General features: G+C 39.1%; 1 protein-coding gene across 1 annotated transcript in view; it reads left to right on the forward strand.

Annotated features, from left to right (window-relative positions):
• The window catches only part of Mipol1 (mirror-image polydactyly 1), a 277,375-nt gene that overhangs the window by 187,261 nt on the left and 74,835 nt on the right, over positions 1-15,279 (forward strand). The window contains exon 9 of the mRNA XM_021178974.2: positions 3,535-3,629. Coding sequence (XP_021034633.1) covers positions 3,535-3,629 — 95 coding nt within the window. The remainder of the gene's footprint in view (positions 1-3,534; positions 3,630-15,279) is intronic.

Consider the following 15,279-nt stretch of genomic DNA (forward strand, 5'->3'; position numbering starts at 1 on the left):
TGGGTCTGAGTTAACTCACACATCTCAAAAAGGTCAACAAGCTGAAGTGCCCAAGTGAGGACACCCAAGTGAGGATGCCTCAGACCCATTTGGGAGAGAGAAGAAAGCAATCACAAGTGGGAAGGGAGAGAGGACCCTAGCAGGGAAAAGAGGAAGGGGGAGGAAGGGAGAGGAGAACCTGATCTGGTATTAGGTGAGGGAAAAGGACTGAAGCCCTGAGGACCAGCCTGAGGAAACAGACTTCAGGAAATAGGAGGTTGAGGGGACATTCCAGAATGCACCAGAGACCTGGGAGGTGAGAGACTCTCTGGACTAAAAGGGAAAGGCCTTAGATGAAATGCCAGACTTTAGGAAGAAAGAACTTATAGAGCCCACCTCCAGCAGGAAGACAGGACATCAAACGAGGGATGGGGTTGCCATCCCACAGTCACATCTCTGACCCATAATTGTTCCTGTCTGAAAGAATTACAGGGATGGAAATGGAGAGGAGCCTGAGAAAAAGAAGGTCCAGTGGCAGGCCCAAAGTGGGATCCAGCTCAAGGGGAGGTCCCAAGGCCTGACACTATTACTGAGGCTATGGAGCACTCACAAAAAGGGACCTGTTATGACTACTCTCCGAAAGACCCAACAAGCAGCTAAAAGAGTCAGATGCAGATATTGGCACCCAACCAATGGACAGAGCATCTGATCCTTGTTGTTGAATTAGGGAAGGCTGAAAGAAGCTGAGGAGAAGGGTGATCCTTAGGAGAACCAGCTGTCTCAATTAATCTGAACCCCTGAGATCTCTCAAACACTGGACCACAAAACAGACAGCATACACCAGCCCCCAAGACACATACAGTAGAGGACTTCCAGGTCTGTGTTCATTTAGAGATGATGCACCTAACCCTCAAGAGACTGGAGGCCCCAGGGAGTTTAGAGGTCAGGTGGTGGGGAGTGGGGAGGAGGTATGGGATGTGGAACAGTCAGAAGGTGGGTGGAGAGGCGGGGAATGGAATATGGAATGTAAAAAATAATTTAAAAAAAAGAAAATGTACTTATGATTTTTTTTTTAAAAAAGGACACAGAATGCTGAAAATGCATTATGATGAATCTGATTGGCAGTAATTTTGTTTCCTAGTGATGATGTGTTTCATGTTTCACCAGGAAGTGATGTGGATTATTCTATAGGCAGTTGGCAAGGATAGACTGTACCAATGCCTTTCAGCACTTTGCATCATCCCCTCCAGAACAGGAATTCATTAGGTGATAGCCTTCAAAGACTGAACCCTTAATATTATTTCAGTGAAGTCACCGAGTTTTGTAACTAGATACATACCATAGAACACAAACACTCTATGTCTGGGTAGTTAGTTACTCAAGGAAACCGAAGTGACACCTATACAGATGTTTATGGCGACTGTATTAACAGCTTCTGAAATGAAAGCGCAATTTCATTCAGCTGGTGAATAGACGTTCACATTGTGATCCTCAAAGTAGCGTTGTTAGTGGCTATAAAAGAACGAACAACTGCTGTGTACAATAGTGTAGACAAATCTCAAAGTGCATTAAGTCTGATAACAGTTAACAGCTGTATTTCTTGTACATAATTTTCTAAAGAAGGTAAGTTATAAAGTAGAGGATAAGTAAAAGGGGGTTAGGAACTGCACTGATGTACAATGAGACATTTGAAGATAATGAAAATGATTTTATTCATTTTTTATTAGATATTTTCTTTATTTATATTTCAAATGCTTATAATGGCAGCATTTGGAAAGCTGAACAAAAGATTGCCTTAAGTTCCAGATATGAGCTACACAGTGTGTTCCAGGATTATCTGACCTACAGAGTTCTTACTGTATCCCAAATTATAAAAAGTGCAGATAACAGACTGCAAATCATTGAGCTTAACTGTCGGGATATTTTAACTCCATAAGCCTAATTCTTCAAAATTTATGTGTGTAGTTTTTGGATGTTGCATATATATTTTACTTTTATGGAATTTTAAAGATTATAGGTACAAAAGGTACAAAAACTATAAACTGTAAAACATCTAGAATGATATAACTCTTAAGTAGAAAACATTTTTAATATGAAAATGAGTTTGTCTTGAGTGTTTTTTTCCTAGCTAGGGGGAATATCTCACCTATAGTTATGAAATTCAGAAAATTAAAGCAATCATTCAAACATCCTAAATTTAATTACAGAGTAACTCTGTTAGAATTTCTTAGCCCAGATTGAAAACAAACTAATATCTTGTACCTAAACTTATATGCAAATTCCAGGCTGCTCATTCTTTTATAATTTTCCATTATTAAAGTAGAAAAGTTGCATTATCTAGTGTTCATTTTCATTACACTAATTAATTTTCTCATAATTAGATTTTTATTATTTTCTTATTTACTACATTCTTATGCAAGAAACTAATTCCACTGAAGTCATATGCATTCAGCAAAATGCTGAAACTCTGGCTCCAGACTTTAAATTACTTTTAATTACTGACAGTGTGGTTTTCAGGATTGAAATAAACTGCATGTTAGCTGTCAAAGGCCATTTAACCTGAAAGACAATATTTTCATGTAAACTGAATTTTAAATAAACTATGAAAACTTGTCATGCTAGGACCTTATTTTATATGTTAAACTCTCCTTGCCATTTGTTAAAGCACGTGAAAATGCTGATGGGAACATGGGGAAATATTTTCAAACGATAACTTTGAGCCCTACCAAAATGAAAATGCAAGTAAGAATTCACTCCAGAAAGCTAGGAGGAAATACCTTAAGAGTTTATGCCACAAACGACTGATAAATCTGTAAGAGATGGTAAAAGCCCATCTTGTTCCATATGTCACACAATGTACACACACATGAAAATGCCATCCTTCCCATCAATATGCATGACAATTGTGCTTTATCAGTTAAAATAAACTGGATATAGAATGTTGCAGACTTTCCTGCCTATAAGATGATATCCTTGAGCAAACTATCCCTAGCAGTGAAAAGCTCTGTCACCGACCTCACTTTTAGGGGGAAATTTTCCCTTGCAGACAAGGAGTCGACAGGGTTAACTTGTATCTGTAAGAATCAGGTCATAGTTTTGTGTACCAAAGATGGCTTGACAACATACTTAAAATTTCCTGCATTTTACTGTTAATAAAGTTAAAAGAAAATCTAGTGAAAGCAGGCAGTGGAGCCACATTAAATTGTATGTGAAATGCCTGCTGTGCTTATCTGCACTCTAGCTGCTTCTCTGAACCCATGCTCCACATTCTGAACTATGTGTATAAAGTTAAACATTGTAGAAAGGCATAACCTGATAGCACAGATAAAATAAGGTTGCAATTTAGTAACTAGCCACGTGAGTACACTTACGACACTTGTGTCTTCAGTATTTCTGCTTCCAGTGTATTTGGACTACTTTGTGTAGTCCAAATTGAAACTGGGAAAAATCTGGCTAGAATTTTAAAATACCAGAAAGGTTTAAGTAACAGTCATACCACACCCTGTATTGTAACATGTCAAAATTAATAACCAATTTTAAAACAATTACTTGCAGGCAAAATTATTGTCAATGCAGCAAGCCAGAGAAACTGCAGTTGAACAGTACAAAAGGCTGGAAGAAGAAATACAGACATTACGAGTTTACTACAGGTAAAACATTTTATACTTCAAGTAAAAATTTTTTTTGAGAAACTCCTGTATATGGTGTTGTAATTGTGAGAGAAGAAATTTGTCAATGAAATTAAACTGTGGGGATTTAAAGCATTTTTATAGTTTGTAAACTATCTAAAATAATTCTTTAACCCTTTGTTTCTACACTGGCTAAAGCTTACATTTTCGTCATTATAATTAGCATGATTCATCTACATAACTAGTTGTCTAAGTGACAGCTGGTTAGTTGCCGTATTTGCTCATCTAAGTTCCACCTCTGAAATGATGTGTTGGGAGATATAATCAGCTTTCACCTCTTTTTTCAGCTCGTATCTTTTATACTATGCTATGAGACATTTCTAAGGAAATGCCTCAAAAGATACTTAACAACATTATTCTTTTTTCATTCTAGAATTAGTTAGAAAAGTAAATTTAGTTGTTAAAATTAACACTTTATATTAAAAGGAAGTATTACAGAAAGTATCATAATGCATACTATACAATAAGGATAAATAATTTTTATGATACTTTTGTTTCAGGTTTCTGAGTGGTGTATGAGAGATGTATTTTAGGTTACATGTAAAATATGGGACCTTGATGGACCATGGTAAAAGAAATAGTTTAATATGCAGTGTCCTGTATGATTCTTGAATGCTAAGTCTACAGCTACCTTAAGTCTGAACTGTGACAATCCATTGAGACTACTGGATTAAACTTTAATTGTATTTTTCTCAAACTAACCTAGTTAGATGCCTAAGATGTAATTAAATCAAAACAAATGTCAATCATTTGCAATAATGCACGTATTGTATCATGATATATGTATGTGTTTCATTATTAATGCATTAAATAGCAGCAAATCTAGCAGTACGTATATTAATAACTGCTATTTCTTATTAGAGATGCTTATGAATGCTATTTGGGTGATAATTGCAAGTGCTATGGAATAAGAATACCCGTCATTTCTGTCAGCACGAATGGCTCAAGCACTGCGTTTCTTACCTGTCTTCAGGATTGTAGGAGACACTGGACCCCCATGAGAGTTCTTGGAAAGAAAGTCCTAATATTTTCCTAGCAAACAGCTAAGAAACCCTGCCTTCAGATATACAGGACACCTGCCGTGCTTGGTTACTTCTATGGATTGAATTATGTTCCTCCCTGCAAAACCTGGCTGAACTTCCATAACTTCTCCTTATGACTTTATTTGAAATGGTGTCATTACAGAGGGAAACAAGCGAAAATGAGGTCATTTGGGTGAGCTTTAATCCAGCAGGACAGGTGTTATATGAAAAAGAGGAAGTTTGTGCAGAGTCAGAGAGATACTAAAGAGATTCATCATAGAGACACATAGACAGAGGACAGCCATGTAAACTGCCACCAACACGCCAACACTAAGTTTGTCTGGGAATGATTAACAGCCAACACAGAGAGTATAACCACATGATACCTTATTTCAAACTTCCTGTGTCCCTAACTTTTTCTTGTTTTAAACCATCCTCCTTTTAGTACTTCATTACAGACTTGTAGAAAACTTGTAAAATGCCACCTATGTTTGTGTGGTTAATTTGCTTGTCGGATTGTAGTGTCTATAGGTTAGTGTACAGGTAGGCAGGCCCTAACGGTAAAGGAGAGTATCTTGCTGTCCCACTTTTGGTGGTTTGAATTGAAGAATGAATATTGCAGTATTTGTATGGTTTTTTTTTTTGTTCTAGTCTTAATTATAGCTATCATTAGAATCACTTAATTTTCTCACTAATAAACACAGGCTTAGTTTCTATCACCCACATCCAGCAACTCACAACTGCCTATAACTCCAGTTCCAAGGAATATTATGTCCTTTTCTGATATCCCTGGGGTCACTAGCACAAGTATGTATATATATATATATGCAGGCATGTAAAAAGGAATAAATATTTCTTTAAAGAATCACCTAGAATCATCTAAATCTGAGTTGTATAACCTAACCCTAAACAGTTAACAGTTACTGCCATAAAGATACACTTTCAACATGCCGTTTCTACCTTAAGAGGAATTTAGTCTTACATAAATTAACCTTACCTTTCTGAAAGAGCCACTGGAACTGCCTTCTGCTAGAGTTAGAAAGAGATGGGATTTAGAGTCCTGCAGAACAGCAAGATGTCCCGACAGTGAAATTAGGTAGGTGTGAAAGAGATTAGAACAGTTGTAAAGGCCAGAGACTAACAGTGGCCAGCTTGAACTGTGGAGTAAATTCCAGATCAGCCTATGTGGTACCCTGTTCTTAATATAAAACAAATAATTAGAGTCTAGTAAATAGAGGTGTTTACTACCAAGCCTGATGACCTGAATTCAGTCCCTGGAATCCATACTGTGGAGGAGGAGAACCAATTCTTACAAGTGTTCTTTCACCTCCAAACACACATGTGCATGCATGCATGCACACATGTTAATATAAAAATAAAAGAACAAATGCTACAAGAGGTGTTTATGTCAGACATATCAAAAAAAAAAAAAAAAAAAAAAATTGTCCAATCATTTACCGGAAATGCATTGGGAAGTTCATCTGAGAAGATTCATGTACCTACCACAATACAAAAGGTACTAGGAACCTTCATGAAATGCTAATAAGAATTTAAAATGGCTTGGCTGCTATAGAAAACAATGTGACCCTATGCCAGTGCCTGGCAAACACAGAAGTGGATACTCACAGTCATCTATAGGATGGAACACAGGGTCCCCAATGGAAGAGTTAGAGAAAGTACCCAAGGTGCTAAAGGGGTTTGCAACCCTATAGGTGGAACTACAATATGAACTAACCAGTACCCCCAGAGCTCCTGTCTCTAGCTGCATATGTAGCAGAAGATGACCTAGTCGGCCATCACTGGAAAGAGAGGCCCCTTGGTCTTGCGAAGATTATATGCCCCAGTACAGGGGAGCACCAGGGCCAAGAAGTGGGAGTGGGTAGGTAGGGGAGCAGGGGTGGGGGGGGTGGGTATGGGAGACTTTTGGGATAGCATTTGAAATGTAAATGAAGAAAATACCTAATAAAAAATTGGAAAAAAAAAGAAAACAATGTGACAGTATCTCTAAAGTCAGACATAGAATTACCATATTACCAGTACTTCTACCCCTCAGCATATACACAAGAGATTAAAACACAGGTTCCAGCAGGTGTTGTTATAGCAATGTAGATAGCATTATCCCCTCAATAGACATAGCCATGTGACCATCAACAAACAAATGAAAAAACAAAATATGGTAGCATTTGTCTTTCTACATAGAATGGAATGTTATTCAGCTTTGAAGTGAAGTGGAATTTTGATATAGGTCAAACATCATGCATAAATCTTAAAACTTATACTAAGTAAAAACAAAATAAAATACAAACCAGCACACCAGGAGAGGTGATGGACACCTATAATCCCAGCACTTGGGAGGTATCGGCAACAGAGTTAAGCTCTCAAGGTCTTCCTCAGCTAAATGAGCAAGTATTGTATGGTGCCTTCTATATAAGCTACCTAAAAATAGGCAAATTCTTATAAATAAAAATTAAGATGTGCCTTTCGAATTTGTCACTATACTGGGGGGAGGGGTGTCAAAAGATAAGCAACCAGGAAGCCAGAAAATATTTAGACTTCAGACTCAAGGTAAGTCTCCATGACTTCTCTTTACTTCATGTGCCAGGGCTATAGCCAGCCCCTGAACAATCCATCAACATAGTTCAGTACATGGCACCAGGAGAATACAAGGACTATGGCCTCGCCACAGAGATGACATGGATTTCCAGTGAACGTGCTAACTACTTTATCATGTTAGTGATTTAGTCTCCTTGGAACACTGAGTAGTATCCAGAAGCCTCTGCAGACAGGCATTTCTCTGTACAAAAGGGTGTGTTCCACCTGCTGACTGATGCGTACAGCAGCAATGTGTTAACACATCCCTGCTTAGGGTAAGGCTGCTTTTCACCTGTACAGTAGGAGTGGACTACAGTGCCCTAAGTATCAACTCATTGCCCATGGAAACCTTCTCTCCTTTAGTCTTTGACTGAAATCATATCTGATATTACTCTGTGATCTCTGATTGATAGCAGATCTGACCATGTGTTCTATAAGGTCAGTCTGCAGAGTGTACTATGTGGGATATATTTCTGTCTTGAATAAATGAGTTTATTAAGTATATAGCAATCAAAAGTAAAAGGACAAATACTAAGTGGAGTTGAAGCAGCAGGTAGCTAGCAAAATATCATCAAATGGAAACTTACCACATTCAGCAGTGGTGACTGGAACAGAAAGTACTGCCAGCAAATTGGGGGCCTTCAAATATCCAGTGGATACTGGGAAAGCTGAGGCAGTCAGTGGGAGCTCACAGTTGGGATTTATCTCCAGGCCCAGGCTTCCCAGAGCTGAGCTTCAAGCTTTGTATTCTCACTGAATATACTTTTATTTACAAGAGGAACAATATTAACATCTTTTGGAAGTAGGTCACCTTCAAGCTCACCAAATACCTCAAGGACATGTTTTTTGTTGTGGTTTTGTTTTGTTTTGTTTTTTTAATTATATGTAAGTACACTGTAACTGTCTTCAGACACTCCAGAAGAGGGCATCAGATTTTGTTAGGGATGGTTGTGAGCCACCATGTGGTTGCTGGGATTTGAACTTAGGACCTTTGGAAGAGCAGTCGGTGCTCTTAACCACTGAGCCATCTCGCCAGCCCCCAAGGACTTGGCTTTTATACTCGTGGGCTGTCTTGCTGTTTCTCTTTCTTCCCTCATATAGTCTGTAGATCAGCCTAGCCCAAGAATGAGTATTATAGAGGACGTATTGGGAGATAATTGGAATTAATGCAGCAGTCTAGGACAGAAGGACCCTTCTCACTCTCGTAGTCTGCTTTCAAGGAGTTTAAAGAGCACTTGACAGTGTTCCCATACACTGTGAATTACACCATGCCTTTCTGAACCGCACACAGCAGGTCAAGGAAAGAGCTGAGAAAGGGGTCAATTTGAAGAAGTCTCATTTGTGCCTCCTGAGGGTACCACTGAATGGGCTTTTTCTCAAAAACATCACATTGTAAAACAGATGTGTACATGCTTGTGATACAAAACACAATGGTTTTACACACACACACACACACACACACACAGGTATGCACATATTCATGGAGACACATAAAGTGTTGTCCATAACAAACCAACACATTTTTGTCTCCCTTCCCTCTTCTCTCCTTCCTCTCTACCCAGAGACTTAGAATGACAAGACAATTAAAGTGTGGGACAATGTGATGACTGCTGTTCCTCCTGAGGGAGAGACAAAGGCTGCAGAGTGGAGAGGCTGGCACTGGGAATGAGGAGGGAAGGGGTGCCAGGAAGAAAAGTGATGCTTTATCATCTTTGTGAACAGGGGAAATATTCCGTGTTTGCTATAGAGTGTAAGCTCTTCATCTTCATCTCTAAGTAACTATTATTAAATCTCTACATTTTCTTAGTGAAAAAAAAAAACATGAAATTAGAATACAGTTTATCAGAGGCTAGGGGAAGGCAGGGCTAGAAAATTGCATCCTAGTCATGAGAGTTTTACAACGTTGTGTTTTACTTACCTCCAGTGAGTCAAATACTTAAAAACTCATAAAGAGTAGTGACTTTGTTGTTTTACCACGATTTTAAAAATGTATAGACAATCCTCTGCTAAGATGTTCACACCGTTATTTTAAATGGCATATAGATAACATCCCTGAGATGTCCAAGTCTAGGAAAAAAATTTCTCAAAACAACAGAATTTAAAGTCCTGCACTATCTGAGTCTCATTTAATTTTGTTAATTAAAGTTAATTAAATCTGAATTAATCTTAGTTTTATTTAAGAAATGCAAATAGTGTTTCTTGCACACTTAAATAGATGGTGCTTATAAGTCCATGTGTGAAATACAACTGATTCATACAGTAATGTGACTTCTCAAAGCTTCCCATATTATGGAAGAAAAAGAAAAGTTCTGTTCTAATTGGAGAAAACTAATACAAGTAATATATGTTCAGAGAGATGCATAGACATATATCTTATAAATTATTAATTGTGTCTATCCAGGCTTAAAGAAAAATAGCTCTTCAGCTGTTCAGACAGATTTGCATTTACCCAGACATGTATGTATATATGTATGTATGTATGTATATCTAGTAATAATCTATATGATTATATACTAAATGATATATTATATATATGTGTGTGTGTACACACACACACACATGACTGGCTTGCCTACATAATTCCAGAAGGTGCTGCTGGAGGATTTAAAGTCTAATACCACTAACAATGTTATGTAGCTGTATGTAGCAATACCAAGCAGGCAAAAATGGACCCACTTCTGCAATAGAGACAAGCTTATTATGGTTGTGATCAACTATTACTTTTGGATTTGTTGTCTATGCAGGAGGAATTTACATCTGGTATTATAAACCTAGTGAAATCATAGATCCTAGTCATAAGTCTGCTGTTTTTAAATAAATGGACACAGTGTCTTCATAAAACTGCCTTCTGAGCAATGATGATCATAAAATCGAAGACCCATACAGCTTCATATACCTACGAACCTTTAGTTTTTAAGAAGAAGCCAAAAATACACACTGGAACAAGTACATCATTTTCAATAAATAGTGCTGGTCAAACTAGATGGCTTCTAGATGACTTCTAGTTTGAAGATTTAAAAGATTGAAAACAGATGCATATCTAGAACCCTGCACAAAACTCAACTCCAGGGTGGTTAAGGACCTCAACACAATACAGGATACCTGCATCTGATGGAAGAGAAAGTGGGAAATGAGCTTGAGGTCATTGGCACAGGAAAGGACCTTCAGAACAGGACACTGTTAGCACAGTCACTAAGAACAGCAATTAATAGATGGAACCTCACGAAGCTAAAACCCTCCCAAAACTTAGGATACCCAAGATATAAGATACAATTTGCTAAACGCATGAAACTCAAGAAGAATGAAGACCAAAGTGTGGACACTGTGCACCTTCTTAGAATTGGGAACAAAACACCCAGGGAAGGAGTTACAGAGACAAAGTTCGTAGCTGTGATGAAAGGATGGACCATTTAGAGACTGCCGTATCCAGGGATCCATCCCATAAGCAGCTTCTAAACGCTGACACCATTGCATACACTAGCAAGATTTTGCTGAAAGGACCCAAATATAGCTGTCTCTTGTGAGACGATGCCGGGGCCTAGCAAACACAGGAGTGGATGTTCACAGTCAGCTATTGGATGTATCACAGGGCTCCCAATGGAGAAGCTAGAGAAAATACCCAAGGAGCTAAAGGGATCTGCAACCCTATTGTTGGAACAACATGATGTACTAACCAGAACCCCGGAGCTCTTGTCTCTAGCTGCATATGTATCAAAAGATGGCCTAGTCGGCCATCAATGGAAAGAGAGGCCCATTGGACTTGCAAACTTTATATGCCCCAATATAGGGGAATGCCAGGGCCAAAAGAATGGGAATGGGTGGGTAGGGAAGTGGGGGGCGCTATGGGGGACTTTTGGGATAGCATTGGAAATGTAATTGAGGAAAATATGTAATAAAAATATTAAAAATTAAAAAAAAATAAAACCCTCTTTAGAGCAGAGAAAAACATCAAGCAAGCAAGAGCAGCAGCTTTGAGACTGGTGGAAAAAGTCGTTACCCATTCATTATACATCTGTCAGAAGGCAGTGTCTCAATACTCACAGAATTCAGAAAAAAAAACCCTAAACATCAGTAAAACAAATGGTGAGATTAAAAACGGGGTATAGAACTAAACACAGAGCTCTCAAAAGATGATGAAACAGAAGTGCCCAAGAAACACTTGAAGAAACATTCAGCATCCTTAGCCATCGGGACTATGCAAGTTGTAACTTCTCCTAGATTCCATCTTACTCTAGTCAGAATAACCAAAATCAATAAAACAGATGACAGCCCATGGTGGCAAAGGTGCATAGAAAGGGAACACTTGCTAATTGCCATTGATAGCGAAAACTGGTACAGCCACTATGGAAATCAGTGTGGAGGCATCTCCAAAAGCTGAAAAACCAATCCACCATGGGTCTAGCTGTAACACTTCTAGGCATATAGCCAAAAGACTCTGCATCTTGCTGAGGGATCCTTGCTCATCCCTGTTCATCTGTCAATCTTCATGATTCTTGTTCATCTTTGCTCTATTCCTAATAGCTAGAAACAGGGGAAAGCCCAGATGTCCATCAGTAGATAATGAATGTGGTACATTCACAACATGGAATATTACTCAATTTTTAAGGAAAATGAAAATTTCAGATAAAGGGTTGGAGCTAGAAGTAATCATTAAGTGAGGTAACACAGATACAGACAGACAAATGTTGCATGTTTTCAATAATAGGTTGATACTAGCTTTTAATTTTCATGTTTGCCTATCATTAAAATATCTGCATAGGCTAAGTAGTTCATAGGGGAGCAGAGGCAGGAAGGGTCTCTTTCACGGAAAGAAAAATAGATTATAAGTTATAAGATAAAAGAGACACTAGATTAGGGACATTAAATGAAGGTGCCAGAGGAAGGGCAGGTGTCTTAGTTAGGGTTTCTATTGCTGTAGAGACACCCTGACCGGGGAAACTTCTAAAAGAAAATATTTAACTGGTATCTAACTCAACAGTTTCAAAGGGTTGGTCCATTATCACCATTGCAGGGAACATGGCAACGCGAAGGTAGACACGGCGCTGGAGATATTGCTCAGAGCTTTATATCTTGACCAATGGGCAGCAGGCAGGCAACCACTGGGCCTGATGTGGACTCTTTCAATGGCAAAGCCCACCTTGAATCATACACCTCTCCAAGAAGGCTACACCTATTCCAGCAAGGCCCCACCATCTTCTTTGTTTCTCCTTTTATTAAAAATAGATTTTTTTTTCTTACATAATATATTTATTACAGTCCCCCACCCCTCTACTCCTCCCAGTTCCTTTCCACCTCATCTCCCATCTGGATCCATTCCCTTTCCGTCTCTCATTAGAAAGCAAACAATCTTCTAAGGCATAATAATACAATACAATACAATATACTATGGTAAGATAAGATAAAATAGAAACTAATATTTTGGAATTAGACAAAACAAGGAAGCAAACAAACAAAGAGCCCAATTGAAGTCACAAAATACAGAAGCTCACTCATTCACACACTTGGAAATCCCATATAGAAGCAACCACTAAACTGGAAGAGATAATATGTGCACAAAGGACCTGGTACAGACCAGTACAGGCCTTGTGCACACTGCCTCAGTCTGTGAGCTCATATGAGCTTTGAGTATCTTGATTTATAGGACCTTGTTTCCTTCGTGTCTGCCCCCCATCTCCTCTGGCTCTTACATGATTTCTGCCTCCTTTCTGTGGATTCCTTGAGCTCTGAGTGGAGGTGATTTGATGGAGATATCCCATGTATGGCTAATTGTCCCAAGGTCTTTCCCTCTCTACATTTGATCTAGTTGTGGGTCTCCTTATTTGTTCCCCTCTGCTGCAGGAGGAAGCCTCTCTGATGATAACTGGGCAGGGCACTGATCTATGAGGATAACTGAATGTCCTTTAGGAATCATTTTAACACAATTTTTTTAGACCAGTATTATTTAGTTTTACCTTAGGTCCCTGGGCTATCTAGTCTGTGATTCTTGGCCACCCAAGTAGTGCCAGGTATGAGTTCCATCTTGTGGATTGATCTTTAAATCAAATCTGGTATTGGTTGGTCACTCCCACAAGTTTTATATCACCATTGCCCTGTATATCTTTCAGTCCGGACACCATTGTAGAAAAAAGGGTTTGCTGCTGGCTTGTTGTTTGCATGTCTCCTTTGGTAGCATGCAGAGTACCTTCCTGTAGTAAAGAAGCTAGACTGTATGAGTGAAAGCTGTGTGTAGGCACCAGCTCAGCATCTCCATGTTCAATGACTGATATGGGTGTTGTCTTCAGCAATGACATCGGGGCCATGTCGTGAGTTTGTGGAGAGTAAACTATAGTCTTGGCATTTAACCCTTCTAATCCTCTTCAAACAGTTCACCAACTAGGGACTACGCGTGCACACATCCAAGTAAGGTGGCCATTCCCATTCAAAACACCACTACACTCTAGAGGGTCCCCCACATCCTATGTCCCAAAGTTGCCTGTTTCCATTCTTTACGCTGGTCCTGAGGGCTGCAGTCATTCTCCCCACCAATACCTGATCATGTTCCCCTCTTCCCCTCGTTATCCCCTTTTCCCAACCAAGTCCCTCCATCCCTCTCCCCCACTCCAGTGATTGCTTTCTTTTCCCTTCCAAGTGGGATTGAGGTGCCCTCACTTGGGTCCTTCGGCTTGTTAACCTTCTTGAGTTCTGCGGATTGTACCCTGGGTATTCTGTATTTTTTTTTTTTGGATAATATCCACGTATCAGTGAGTATATACCATGTCTGTCCTTTTGGGTCTGAGTTACCTCACTCAGGATGATATTTTCTAGTTCCATCCATTTGCCTGCAAAACTCATGATGTCCTAGTTCTGAATAGCTGAGTAGATTTACACAATTTCCATTGTGTAAATGAACCACATTTTCTGTATTTATTCTTCTATTGTAGGACATCTGGGTTGTTGCCAGCTTCTAGCTATTACAAATAAGGCTGCTATGAACATAGAGGAACACTTGAGTTTTTGATCTTAGCCATTCTGATTGGTGTGAGGTGGAATCTCAGGGTCGTTTTGATTTGCATTTCCCCATAACTAAGGACTTTGAACATTTCTTTCCATGCTTCTCGACCATTCGAGATTCTTCTGTTGTGACTTCTCTCTTTAGCTCTGTACCCTGTTTTTTAATTTAGTTATTTGGTTTTGGGGAAGTTAGCTTCTTGAGTTCTTTATATATTATATATTAGCATATTAATAGCTAATAATTGGAATTGTTAAAGAACATTTTCTTTATTAATTTCCAAAGCAGTGACTCACAATGGTAGCACACAGTACAAGATACAATAAACTGACATCTTTAAGCTACCCTTGATGTGTATAAACTTCTAATACCAACTGCTGTCATAAAGAGCTAAGTCAACATTGACTAGGGCTGTGGATGATGTGCCAGCAAGACATAGGCAGGACCGGCAGGGTCAGCGCATGTCCTGGACTTTGCATTGTTGTTTTGCCATGGTGCTCTTCATCTTGGATGTCACCCAGAAGGAAACATGTTTACCTGCAGTTAGACTTTTAAATGTTCCAGATTCAGTTACACGTGAAATAATTTTTTCTTTATATCTTAAAGTACTTGTTCTATAGAGTTAGCAATAGGGTTAACAGAAGTTCATTAGTTAAAATGGATTTTCCCCATAATTACAAATAAAATCAGATCATGTTAAGCCAGATAAATATAAAGCTATTGTGCTCCCCTTAAAATCTCAAACCTAAACGAAGCACAGGGTCCCCGATAAAGGAGCTAGAGAAAGCACCCAAGGAGCTGAAGGGGTTTGCAGCCCCATAGGAGGAACAATAATACGAACTAACCAGTACCCCCAGAGCTCCCTGGAACTAAACCACCAATCAAAGAGCACACATGGAGGGACTCATGGCTCTAGCTGCATATGTAGCAGAGGATGGCCTAGTCGGTCATCAATGGGAGGAGAGGCCCTTGGTCCTGTGAAGGCTCTGTGCCTCAGTATAGGGGAATG

This window comes from Mus caroli, chromosome 12 (assembly GCF_900094665.2).
Source record: "Mus caroli chromosome 12, CAROLI_EIJ_v1.1, whole genome shotgun sequence".
NCBI lineage: Eukaryota > Metazoa > Chordata > Mammalia > Rodentia > Muridae > Mus > Mus caroli.